Genomic DNA, 12,225 nt, shown 5'->3' with positions numbered 1-12,225 from the left:
CTGTTCAAATACTTTTTAAGAGGAAGTGAGATCATTTTAAAGCAAACACTTGAACCGAAATAAGAGTTAAAGTAGAGACATCCAAACTGCAATATCAAATAGAAAGTCATAATGGAACTAAGAACACGTCTAGACATTAAACTTTATTAGATATGACTTGTTTTTGGTGCCCTCAAAGTTCAGCACTCATTTAAAAGGTGGAATAAGAATTGTAAATCAAACCAAAGGGTTAACCGTATGTTACCTTTAGTCAGTTCATAGGTTACGAGGCAAAAGGTGTACACAGCTTTACAGAGAAGGGCCAGTAAGAACATTAACTTTCAATACTGGTGGGTTCTTTGGAACTAATTTGAAAAGCAAAAATATTAAAACATTCAGTAATGAATTGAGAAAAATTGAAAAAAAGAGACATTCGAGACAGAGGACGTTGTTAAAAGTATTACTTTGTTTCACAATATGCAACAAAAAAAAAAAAGGAAAACTACAACCCATCCACCGTAATAAAGCCGAGCACATCAGTCCGTGTAGTGCAACGTGCTTCCTAGTCAGATCTGAGGATTCTGTACAGTCAGAAAAACATCAGCCAATATTTACACTCAGAACGGGAATTCTTAAAGTCACTTAAACCAGTTAAACGTTTAGCAGAGCTCTTCTTTCATAAAATATAACATTAAACGCCCCAAAACCCGCCAGTGAGATGATCTGAACCCTGACAAGATTCGTTTAAAGAAATGCTGCTTATTCTTAATGCCAATAATTATGTCAATTACATTTCTCAGTTTAAGACAAATTACATGTAACATGTTAAGAAGCTGTCATCTTGTGATTTTATGCTATGCTAAGCTAAGCTAACTGGCTGTAAACACATGGTTTGAACCCTTTTTTGATCTCAAATCAAAAAACAATATTTGGATTTTCCTAACATTTAAATTACAATAAAAGAGCAAGTTATTTTATTTTTCTAGAATGGCGAGAACAACACAAGAATAGATTTGGGTTAAATGATTTAAAGGATTAATTAATCGCATATTGTTTCACAATATGCCCATTTGGTTTGATCACACAGCTCAATGTCGAAAAAGGAAACACCTCTGATATTTGCTATTATTGCATTTCTTGGGAGGAAACACCGATTTCATATTTTGAGGTAACAACAAATTACGTTAAATTACTGTGAACAGCTCAGAAAACATTTCCCCTCTTTATCTCAAACGACCTTAATGTAATCTCAGTATCAGTTTCTAATACAACAGCAAATAAATATCCTGCTTGTTAAGATGTTCTGACACCCGACCCGTGCGCTAAGTTCCGCCCCCCCCCTGACGCAGACTGGCCAATCATAGCGTAGCATCAGCCGGCTCCGACCACGTGCGTCGCCTTGTGGTGGTTTACTTTAACCCTCGGATCCTGTAGCTCCTCCATCTTTTAAAACAGTCCGACGTCCTCTGAGCTCATTGCGTTCCCTCCCGCCCGATTCTCTCTGAAGTCGCTTTTCTCAAAAAGTGGAGGGGCGGGGCTTAGCAAAGGGTCAACGGGCCAATGAGTGTGCAGTTTGATTTTGTTCCCTTCCTCTCCTTTCTCAAACTCTTTCCCTCCTCTCATCTACCTTCCTTCCTTCCTACTTACCCCTCAGTCTCCCTCTCTATGTGTCTCTCTCTACGTGACGTTGGATATGGGGTCGCTGATTTTCAGACACCTCCAGTAGATGCTTCTCGCCACGGTGAACAGAGCGAGCAGCATCAGCAGCGCCCACGCGACGTAGATGCCTTTAGAGTGCTGGGCGGGCGTCCACGTTCCGACCTGAAGACACACCATCGACGTCAGAGTCAACTCAAACGTAGAAAACCTTCAAAACAACGTGTTCTACAAGCTTTTTAGGAGTTGCCATCGTTGCTCAAACACACACACGGACACACACCATGAGTCCTGCAGCGGAGGCGGCAAAGACGACAAACAGCAGGAAGCACAGCAGGCTCCTCCTCCTGGGGTACCGCCGACCAATGGAAGAGCTGGAAACAAGGGGCAGGAGTAACGCTCAACAGTCGGAAAACAAGAAGGTTTAAGCTTTAAGGGGGCTCTTTGAGGCTCTTACACTTTTCGGCAGTGTGGACATCGGGCCAAGGTCCGGTCCGAAAACTCTGTCCACTGGGCAGCAAACAGGAAGCAAAACGTCACGTGACTGAAGAAAGTGAAGTTTGCACCTTCCCTCAAAATGTCATCTGTGTGTGTGTGTGTGTGTGTGTGTGTGTGTGTGTGTGTGTGTGTGTGTGTGTGTGTGTGTGTGTGTGTGTGTGTGTGTGTGTGTGTGTGTGTGTGTGTGTGTGTGTTACCAGGAACGTATTGGCGCAGTGTCCACAGATGATTCGGACCCCGACGGGCTGATGCTGCGGTTCGGGACTTTCTCTGCCGATGTGAACGGGTCCCAGGTTGATGACCCGTTTACTAAAGGAAAGTTAAAGCAAACGTGCATCTTGAACAACTAAGACATCCAATTGAACTTTTATAAATATTTGGGATAGGTGGAGTTCCATAAATCCAGCTGGTCTGCGCTGATCTGAACCAGAGGAGGAGACGCGTGGAGCACATCTGACCCTGGTGCCTCACGTTTGTCCCTTTCTTACCAGCCACATCGGAATCATTCTCATCTGAAAGTGGGTCACAGGTCGCCATCGTTGTTCTTCCAAAGAGATTTAGTCGCAGCAAAACTAAAAACCTCTTCTTCTGGTTCAGCTCAAACAATAAAGATGACGATAATAATAATAATAATAATAATACGTTGCTGCAGTGAGGCTCACCAGTACGGTCTTGGACAGGCGATCCTCTGCGACGTGACTTTGCAGATCAGGAGACAGTTGCAGGGGCAGCGGACGTACTTCTTTCCGACCGGCGCGTTCTTTATCGGCTGCGGGGGCGGAGGGCGGAAAAATAAGGAACCGCGTCTTTTTGAGCTTGAGTTTAATTCTCGGTGAGACTTCCTGGGAGAGGCCACGTCTGATCGGGGAAACTAAACTTCTGCAGCAGTCAAATCAAACACAAAAACACATGGAACACAGCGTCTTGCTGTTTTTACCGTGGCTTCGTTGCAGATGCTGCACTTCACCACGTGCTGGTGCGTCTTGCCCTCCACGGGAATGGCGCTCTGGCAGACGCGGCAGCTGATGACCGGCGCGCTGCCGCTGTCCGGGCTGCCCTGTGGCGAGTAGGGAGGCGGCGGCGGCTCCTCCTCCGCGCTGGGGAACGGCGCCAAACCTGGAGAGAGAGGGGGCCACCGTTGGGTTACACCTTCACCTCGTCGTCATGTGAAATCGTAGGTTTTCTGCAGGTGCATGCGTGCAGAAACGAAGAGCTCCTTCACTTGCAACATACAATAACAAAAAACTAAAAAAACACTGCCTGCTCCCCAATGCAACTCCACACATGCAGCTTTCTACGAGTCACGTGTCCATCAGCAAGTACAGCGTAGCGGTTATACCAGTTATTGCGACACACACACACACACACAGCAAAGAAAGCAAGCAGATATAAAATCTGGATTATAACAGTGGGTTACTTAAAAGTCTGCAAATTATACAAGGGGTGATTCTTTTTGTTATCGTTTTGAAAAATAAAATCAAGTGGGTTTTTTTGTCTGTATAACGTTACTTTTTTATTTCATATGATGCGGCGGGGGACAGCAAAACTTTTCTTTTTTTTAAATTATTAATTGAAAGCTAAAAATTGGGGTAGTTCAACAAGTTAATTAATCCAAGATGAATAATATCATCTCAGAGGGAAATAATGTTCCATTACTCCACTGAATCTGTCTCACAGCTGGAGCACGAAGGTGTTTTTTTTCCTACAGCAGATAAATTAATACTAATCCAACATCTTTTATAAAACAACATGTTTACTTTGCGTGTATTTCGCTCTTTTATTAAAGCTGCGTTCGTCATGTTTTAAATGCAGGACTCGCGGTGTCGTTCGTGCCTTTGAGCCGCTTGTTGTGCATTACCGTGTCACGATGCGAGAGGGACGCTTCAAAACGGCGTTAAACTCCACTGACGTCGCATTAAACCCGAGAGATAAATCTCCGAGGCTGTTCCCGTAACTTCAGTATTTATAGCTAGCGTTAGCTAATCTGCTAGCTAGCAGGCTAGCATGACATTTACAACAACAACAACAACAAACAGCTAACACGGGCTACGTTTATTTACAAGTTGCCGATGTTCCCCAACTCAAATACAACATTAAACGTTACAAGTGAGCCGTCACATTAGGAGCCCCCCCCCACCCCCCCCCTCCCGGGAACAGAGGCAACAACCAGCGGACGTACTGTGCGGCGTTGACAGGTATCCGAGCGAGCCGCCCGCGGGAGAGACGCCGTTGGTCCCGTCGCGCTGCTCGGGCAGCAGCGGCGACCGCTCCCCGTCGTCCATCGCTACCACCGGACACCGGCACCTCGCGGAGGGCCTCCCGGGCTGCGGGGGAGGGGGTAAAGGGGGGGGTAAAGGAAAATCCCGAAGCTCCCGCGGCGGAGAAGCGGTCTCTCGTTCGCTGACTTTCGACCCCGAAGGAGCCCTGTGTCAGTCAGCCCGGGAGCTTTGACGTCCACATGACACGGCGAGAAGGCGGAAGCGAAACAGCGACAACATCGTGGTCACGTGGTTGGGAACTGAGTCACGCACGTGACGGACGGCGCGGCCGACCAATGAGTGAGCTCGGTTCGGATGGGGTGAGTTTCTTCGTCGGGTGTCGGTACCTTTTCAAAGGTGTTTTACCGCCTCCGTTGTTCATTCTCAACACATTTGAGCTTTCGTTTGACAGCAGCGTTTTGAAGAGAGAAATGATAACATTACTATTACGTTCCCAAGCCGTTTAATGTCAATGTCAGTCAAAGGCACTCTACATGGTAAAACACAACAAATATGTATATAATCACAGTAGGACAGACACAGAATACAAAACTTTGAGGTATTGGGGGAGAGAGTTGAGATTATAGCGTGAACAATGAAAAAATAATGAATGTCCGAATGACGTTACGAAATAAAATCAGCTTTCTCTCACAGCATTGTCGGATTCATCTGAAGTGGATGTCAAAAGTCAAACCCCACTTCACCATAAAAGCAAAGTCTGGCACATTACGCCTCGTAAAACCGTTGTTTCCACGCCTTAGTTTGATTAGACTAAACAAACAAGATTTAAACAAGGGTTATTTGTTTAAAATTGTTGATAGCAGTCAAACAAAAACAATCCTACGCTCGTTTGTCTCTGTGCTGATTTGGTTTTTATCTTTACCATTTAAAAAGGATCCATTTGTGTGTGATTTTCATATTTAGAAAGGCTGATGTTATTTGAGCAAAAGGTTTTTTTTTGCTAAAGGTTACAACACAAAATGCTTAATGGATATAATAAAGTCTTCATATATACTACTACAATATATTGACAAAGAGCAAGTGAATATCTTTACGTAGATATCGAAACATTACAAAGGCTGGTGTGAATCAGGGAACACACAGCTCCATTGGTTCTGTTTGCTCCTCTTCGGGCTTCGCCTCCTTCTCTGGAAGCTTCCACCAGCTGATCTTTACATCCACGGTCACCCCTTCGTCGCTCAGCTTCTTCTCCACCTAGCAAACAGAAGAAAAAGACCACAGAGGTGACACGGCTGGCCCGTCAGGGGTCACGGTGTGATTTCATGAATCCACGCAAGGTGGAAGTCACCCATTTCACGATGGAGTCCATCACAGCGGGGGCTCTCATGTCCACATAGGAGTCGGCGCTCAGCTTCAGTCTCAACAGCGCTTTTCTCATTGGATCTGGACACAACACGAGAGGGAACGTGTTATGACGTGAACGCGTGGACGTTGGTATCCGTGGAAGAACCCCCGCTCACCGTCATAGCAGAAAAAGGGCAGCTCCTCAGCACAGTCCCCGTCCTCCATCGCCAGAGGCTCGGTGTCGAGCACGAGCGCGGCGCAGCCGCCGGGCGCATCCGCCGAGGGCCTCTGGGGCCTCCAGGGCGTGAACGAGGGCTGCGTCCCGTCGGACCACGCCCAGCCCGTCCCCGACAGCCCGATCCAGAGCGGGCCCCCGGGCGCCATGCTCCGCAGCCACTTGTTTTCCGCCGCGCTCCTGACTCGGGCCAGGTCCGTGTGGCGCCCCCTGCAGTAGGTCTGCGCGTCGCGCCAGCTCATGGCGCCCTGCCCCAGAGAAAAGCGGTCCGAGGGGGCGGTTTGGGATCCTGCAAAATGACCAGAAGAAACACGGCTAGTGTATTAAATGACTGAAAATCTACAAAACTTGCCATGTGAATTGCTACACTACTTAAATAAAACTAAGATCGGATAGAGAATGAGACATAACGTGACTTCATGAGGCTTCTCAAAGAACATTTGAAACCTCTGTAATCATGTGTTTGATGTATGTCCATTTCTTTGCATTGTCTCTGATTGTTGGCCAGTTTGTCAATGTTCACAAAGTCCTTTATTCATGTGAAAGGACTGACCACTCGACTGCGTGTGCACCATCCTCAAACTCAATGAGATACTTACTTTCTTTGTTTTTTTTATACGCACGGTTGAAGGCCCAACGTACCGTCGTAGCAGGAGACGTTCAGACCGACGGTGCAGTTCGTGGCGAACCACTCCCCGGCCGCCCCGATGCTCCCGCAGTGGACGTCCTTCTTCAAGTCTTCCCCCTTTCCCCAGTTCCAGTAGGCCTGTTCCCCCTCTCTGTAGTCGTCGTCGTCCGTCAGTGACCAACCCCAAGCTCTGTACAAACCCAGAAAGGCTCGCGGGACCTGGCGCTCGATCAGCCCGGACAGCTTCACCAGGTCCACCTGGTCGTTGACGGTGGCCAGGTCCGTGTGCTGCTCGCGGCAGTGTCGCCGGGCGCCGTCCCACGACTTGGGCTCGTCGACGAAGACGAACCGACGATTTTGGAGGGACGAGGCGTCGCGGCGTGGAAACAGACCTGCGGACGAGGGTGGAGGGGGAATGAAGATCTGGTGTGAAGGGCAACGCGCGTCGAAGGTCCTCCTTCGGGAAAAGTGTCATTAGACGGTAGTATTGAAGGGACGAAAAATGGCATTTTAATGAGGTTTTATACAATGATGCAGTTTCCTAGTCCTGCGATATGCACTGACGATGAGGACGGAGACGAGCACGCCGTGGGGGTTCATTACATCCTCACCTGAGAGCACCAAAATGCAGAACAACCTCCTTTCCATCGTCTTCGGTTTCGAGAAGAAAAAATAACATGTATGAAAACAAATATATGTCTTAAAGAATAAATAAGGAATAATAATTCAAACCACAGTAGCAATTCCTTCATTATTGTGACGATGATAAAACTCACCTTGGCGGGGGAACGCCGAAGCTCTCTATCAGCACAGCACGTCTAATCTTCTCTCGTTTCTTGCGTCTTAATTCTGCCTTTTAAATCAACTCACCTGGTTTATTCAAAACAGGAGGCCTGCCGATTTTTTTTCCCTCAAGACATTTCCCTACATCTCATCTCCTCACTGCACGCAGGGGAGGGTTTGATCGACGGGGTACACAATTACAGAACCTTTACTTTGAAGGACGTTATCATGGTTATGGTGACCACATTGTGCAGAGACAATAACGTGGCCTTAGTGCAGTTAGTGCATTTACTAAAGCGTTTTACTCGATGCTCCCTTCCTCATTCTCCCTGCATGGTCCGGCGCAGGTCCTCTAAGAATGCAAAGCACATGTAAACATGGACGGTCCGTCTGAGCCGATGCAAAGGTTTTGCAAAACAGAAAAGGCTTCTGGATCCAGAGTCAAATGTGTTGCTTTATTTCATAAACAAATCACCACAGAGTCAAATCTATAGGTTTTTCACATTACATTTGTAAGCTATGATCGGAAATGTGACGTTTTCTGTGTAATCTAACATAATGTATTGTAATGCTTTCCTTATATGTCATACTGTTTTTTTCATTCATTATTTTGCATTTCTCAAAGGCCTCAGTGGGGTTGAGGTGGTAAGCTATGGCCTTATGTGTTTTTCAAGACCTATGATGCCAAATGGTGCCAATTCTAATGCTTTTCCAAATAAAATGTCCCGTGCTTTGTCTTCAAAGTGTTAAGTGCAAATTTCTTTAGAAACCGTAGACTTCTACAAGGTCAAACTTTTCTATTATAGAAGTGCTGGAAGATTCATGGCTGTGATGCCTTTTATTAAGGGGTGTTGGGGACTTTGATCTCAAAGAACTGCAAGGGTACGTTGAGTCGAGACGAGGGGGCAGATCTTACAATCAAATAGCGAACCAGTCGAGATCTTTCCTGTCGAAGTCTTATGCCAAAGTCTACGTCTCGTGGGCGGGTTAAAAAGGACTAACATCCGAGATAACTAATGGCGCCGTGTTTTTCCCGTCATCGAAGACACCCGGGCAGAAGAAGGGGAAGATCCTCTCCGAGAACATGCACCCGCTGAAGGTGTAGAGGTGAGACCTGGCCTCCACGTCGAAGAACGACACGGTGCCCTCCTCGATATCCGTAAACACCCCCACCAGCCGCGGTTTGGCCTGGAGGGCCAGGAGGACCGACGGGGAGTCCAGGGCGCGGTACTCCTCGCCGCCCCTCAGCCGCACCGTCCAGAAGCCGTTCTCCGGCTTGGAGATGATCATCCCCTTCCTGTTGACGGAGGCCTTGACCACGCCCAGGTCCCAGAAGGTCTTTGTCCCCACGGCAACCTGAGCGACAATGCAAGAGAATTTCAAAAAGCTGAAACGCCCCCCCCCCGCCAGTTCCACCAGGCGCACCGTGGATCGAGACGCTGACCTGGAAGTAGAACCTCCCGGACAGGAAGCCCCGCTTGGCCAGGACGCAGATGACGGGGTCAAAGCGTTGGGGGTTGTCAGGGACGACGCGCAGCAGCTCGCCGCGGCCCGCCTGCTTTCCGTCAGCTGACAGGACGATGTTGGGATGGGCCGTCTCCGGGTCCAAAGCGACGTCGACTGGGGAGATGAAATGAGGAGTTAAATCTTTAGATAAATAGCCTCGGGTTACATGTGGATATTAGATGGCCTAATTGTACTTTCCTGGTTTTGATCGTGATAAATAAAAGGTAGTCAGAAATACACACTCTACACTTCACTCATGTTAACTGAGGTCTTACCTGCGTATTTCTGCATCTTCTTCATCTCTTTCAGAAAAAGAAAAAAAACATTAGTTATAATGAGACAATAAAAGTTGAAAAACCCTCAAACTTGAGAGAAGGCCGAATTGAAAGGTATCATAGGAGTGTCGGCCATGCTGAACCCGAACAGAACTTTTAATTTGACTCTACCTCCGGTCTTCAGGCCGTCCATTTCGTTCTTCAGGCTCGCGTCCAGCTTGGACAGCGCCCCCCGCAGCGTCCCCACACAGAGTTCAGGGTTCACCGTGATCTCCATCCACTCTCTTGTGGGAGGGGCTGACATGAGAGGGGGAGACTTCTAAAAAGACATTTACAATAACGTTACAGTTATTTTAAGAGAGGGCTTGCGTGTCCATTTCATGATAACCTTTCAGCTTAAGGAAATCAAAGGGTCGATTGTAACCTGTAGGACGCTCAGGTGGTCCTCCGTGTCTCTCAGTTCCTCCAGCTCAGCGCTCCTCCTCTGCAGCTCGGTGATTTCCTGCTGCAGCCCGTGGACAAGCTCCTCCGCCCTCCTCTCTGCGGCTCTCTGCTTCTCCTCGATTTCCGCTTGGGCTTCAGCTCGTCTCTCCTCGACCGAGCGAACCAGGGACGCAAAGAGACGGTCGCTCTCCTTCGTCTCCTTCTCTGCACTCGTCTGGACGAGGGACGAAGAGAGAATTGTGATTCTTAGTACGTACGTGGCATCCTCAAATCACGGTATTTAAGAGTTTGTTGATGGGGGCCAGCTGTGAACATTTCCATCACATGACTCACGTTGCTGAGCTTCAGACAGCTTTTGATCTCTTCCACTTTTTTCAGTCGTTCCTGGATCATCTGCTGAAAGTCTGCCGCAGTCTTCTCCATTTGGATCTATACCAGCGGAATATAAATTGCCACCTTCAGTTGGTTGCTATACTTGTTTGCCACTACAGTTGTGTGATCTTTTCACAATGCAAAGGCTCCTAATGGTAGACACATGGGGTCATAGAGGGTGTTCTCCCTTGCTTTTGTGGCGCCAAGGATCTTTAATCCCCAAATTGACTTTCATAATCACGTGGATAACATGCAACAGGATTTTGTGGGATATCTTTCAGTAGTTGAGAGTACTGCGTACCTTCCTCTGACCGCTCTCGTCCTCCACCGTGACGGCCCGGTGACCTTTGTGCTCCGTTTCGGTGCAGAACTGGCACACGCACCTCTGCTCGTCCCTGCAGAACATCTCCAGCAGCCTCTGGTGCTTCTTGCACATCCGGTCCTGCAGGTCGCCCGCCGGCTCCATCAGCTTGTGCACGTTCAAGGTGGCGACGCTCCGGTGGGGCTCCAGGTGGGCTTCGCAGTACGAGGTCAGGCACACCAGGCAGGACTTCAGGGCCTTCACCCGCTGGGAGGTCGCGGCGCAGACGTCGCACGCCACCTCGCCGGGTCGGCCCGGGGACGGCCGGGGAGCCGCCGGACGGGCCGCCATCTGCCTGAACGCGTCCGCCAGCTCCTTGAAGGCCGCGTTGATGGCCATTTCGGGGCGGGAGGTGAACGGCGTGCTACAGGCGGGACACCGGCAGACCTCGCTGCCGTCCCACACGCTCCGGATGCAGGCCCGGCAGAAGTTGTGTCCGCAGGGCGTGGTGACCGGGTCGGTGAACACCTGCTGACAGATGGCGCACTGGAACTGCTTTTCCGGCAACATTTTACCTGCGTGTTGAAAAAAACAAATATGGGAACAAAAGGAGGTTCGGTGATGGGTTGCTAGGGAAGATGTTTTAGAGAGGAAGTGCAAGCAAAGAGTTATGCAAACAGAACAAACAGGAATGGGTAGAAATTCTACTTCCTTGGAAACAGCTAAAACAGCTTCAGCTCGACACCTCATTGTTACTTTACATCTACCTGGAACATTTACATAACTATTCACATCTTGAAATTCAGGAATTATACTGTACTGTTTGATTAGTCATCGAGCTCTCTATAAATACACACACCGGTCACACACACATACACACAAAAGACAACCACATAATTACACCTATGCACCAACACCCTATTACCAACGGCAATAAATATTTTATTAAAGTTAGATATTATGTGATCATGAAGGCTTGCAGTGAATAAGTTAGGAATAGGTGCCACGCATGACACCTACATTTGGATGTAAAGTCTCGTAAGTGGAATGAATGAAACCATATTTTATCTGTTTTATGAAAGAATCATAGCATTGTGATCATGAAACACAAGCTTTAGTAAATGATCAGAGAGCTTAAGGTCTCACATGTAATCTACATATGATCCTTCAATCCCACAGTACAGAGTACATAACTTAACTATTGGTTTGCGCAGAAGGAAAACAAAACCACTTCGCAAGCACAAACTAAAAGTAACAGAAAACTACACTGAATGTTCAGGAATCTGCGTATTTGTGCTCTTTTTTATCTTTAGCTTCAAACCCAACGCAACAACTGATTCTTTATAGTTGTTAAGCTGTTATGAAATATTTCTCGTACTTCTCAGTCGGTCTGTCCTTCTGGTGTCCTCGGCGACCGCCCTGCAGGTGACTCTCCGGCTGCGTGAGTGAGCCTGAACGCATCACAGGGCCAGCTGCACGAAACCAGGAAAATGTAACCTTAACACAGTTACTCATAAGCCAGAACCCTCCCCTCTCCTCCAGCGTGACATGCCCGGTCGTAACGCGGCAGGTGTCGCGGCATGTGACGCCCTTGTGCGCTGCACGGTGGCAGCTCTCACACAGGGCGGGGGTGTTTCAAGTCTAATGGTCCACATTTTTTTCCGAGACACACCTGAAACACAGAAACCGGACCCGAGGAGCGCCGGGGGGGGGGGGCTCTGCGTGGTTGAGAGCACTGCTAACGGGTTTAATGCTTCCTCTGTGACTTTAGGGCGTGAGGAAGGACACGTCGGAGCACAGTGAAGGCCTTGGGCTCAAGGTCGCCTCCAGTGTTTGTTGGTCCTGTCTGATAATGCTCATAAGCAGGCCAGCTGCGGCTCGTTTACAGATCAAAGATCATGTGACAGGTCCCTAAAGTGCATTTGGTGGCGGCAGACAACATGCATTTAACTAGAAAGGTGCTCTGAGCGGCGTGCAGATCTCCA

General features: G+C 48.3%; 2 protein-coding genes across 2 annotated transcripts; both read right to left on the bottom strand.

Moving 5' to 3' along the window:
• Positions 1-423: 423 nt before the first annotated feature.
• LOC119223022 (type I phosphatidylinositol 4,5-bisphosphate 4-phosphatase-A-like) lies at positions 424-4,618 on the bottom strand. Its single transcript, XM_037480101.2, has 7 exons — positions 4,313-4,618; positions 3,071-3,249; positions 2,796-2,902; positions 2,331-2,442; positions 2,093-2,145; positions 1,919-2,009; positions 424-1,800 (listed from the first exon to the last, which is right to left on the bottom strand). Exons 1-7 carry the CDS (start codon positions 4,413-4,415, stop codon positions 1,657-1,659), a joined length of 789 nt encoding a protein of 262 aa, XP_037335998.2. The 5' UTR covers positions 4,416-4,618; the 3' UTR covers positions 424-1,656.
• A 3,136-nt stretch (positions 4,619-7,754) lies between these two features.
• Positions 7,755-11,806, bottom strand: LOC119222942 (E3 ubiquitin-protein ligase TRIM39-like). The gene is made up of 8 exons (XM_037479966.2): positions 11,619-11,806; positions 10,241-10,815; positions 9,901-9,996; positions 9,548-9,781; positions 9,295-9,442; positions 9,124-9,150; positions 8,787-8,962; positions 7,755-8,698 (listed from the first exon to the last, which is right to left on the bottom strand). The coding sequence occupies exons 2-8, from the start codon at positions 10,808-10,810 to the stop codon at positions 8,330-8,332; spliced, it is 1,620 nt and encodes a 539-aa protein (XP_037335863.2). The 5' UTR covers positions 10,811-10,815; positions 11,619-11,806; the 3' UTR covers positions 7,755-8,329.
• Between the last annotated feature and the right edge of the window lie 419 nt (positions 11,807-12,225).

Source organism: Pungitius pungitius, chromosome 1 (genome assembly GCF_949316345.1).
Source record: "Pungitius pungitius chromosome 1, fPunPun2.1, whole genome shotgun sequence".
NCBI classification, from domain to species: domain Eukaryota; kingdom Metazoa; phylum Chordata; class Actinopteri; order Perciformes; family Gasterosteidae; genus Pungitius; species Pungitius pungitius.
This window is presented reverse-complemented; position numbering and strand designations above follow the sequence as displayed.

Excerpts from the sequence above, each read along its gene's own strand:
- LOC119223022 (XM_037480101.2), bottom strand. The coding sequence starts at position 4,415 with ATGGACGACGGGGAGCGGTCGCCGCTGCTGCCCGAGCAGCGCGACGGG. Across the intron at positions 2,146-2,330 it reads ACTGCGCCAATACGTTCCTG|TGGACAGAGTTTTCGGACCG; the intron begins GTAACACACACA and ends TTTGCTGCCCAG. Across the intron at positions 2,010-2,092 it reads TGTCCACACTGCCGAAAAGT|CTCTTCCATTGGTCGGCGGT; the intron begins GTAAGAGCCTCA and ends CCTTGTTTCCAG.
- LOC119222942 (XM_037479966.2), bottom strand. The coding sequence starts at position 10,810 with ATGTTGCCGGAAAAGCAGTTCCAGTGCGCCATCTGTCAGCAGGTGTTC. Across the intron at positions 8,963-9,123 it reads GAAGATGCAGAAATACGCAG|TCGACGTCGCTTTGGACCCG; the intron begins GTAAGACCTCAG and ends TCATCTCCCCAG. Across the intron at positions 8,699-8,786 it reads CCGGGAGGTTCTACTTCCAG|GTTGCCGTGGGGACAAAGAC; the intron begins GTCAGCGTCTCG and ends ATTGTCGCTCAG.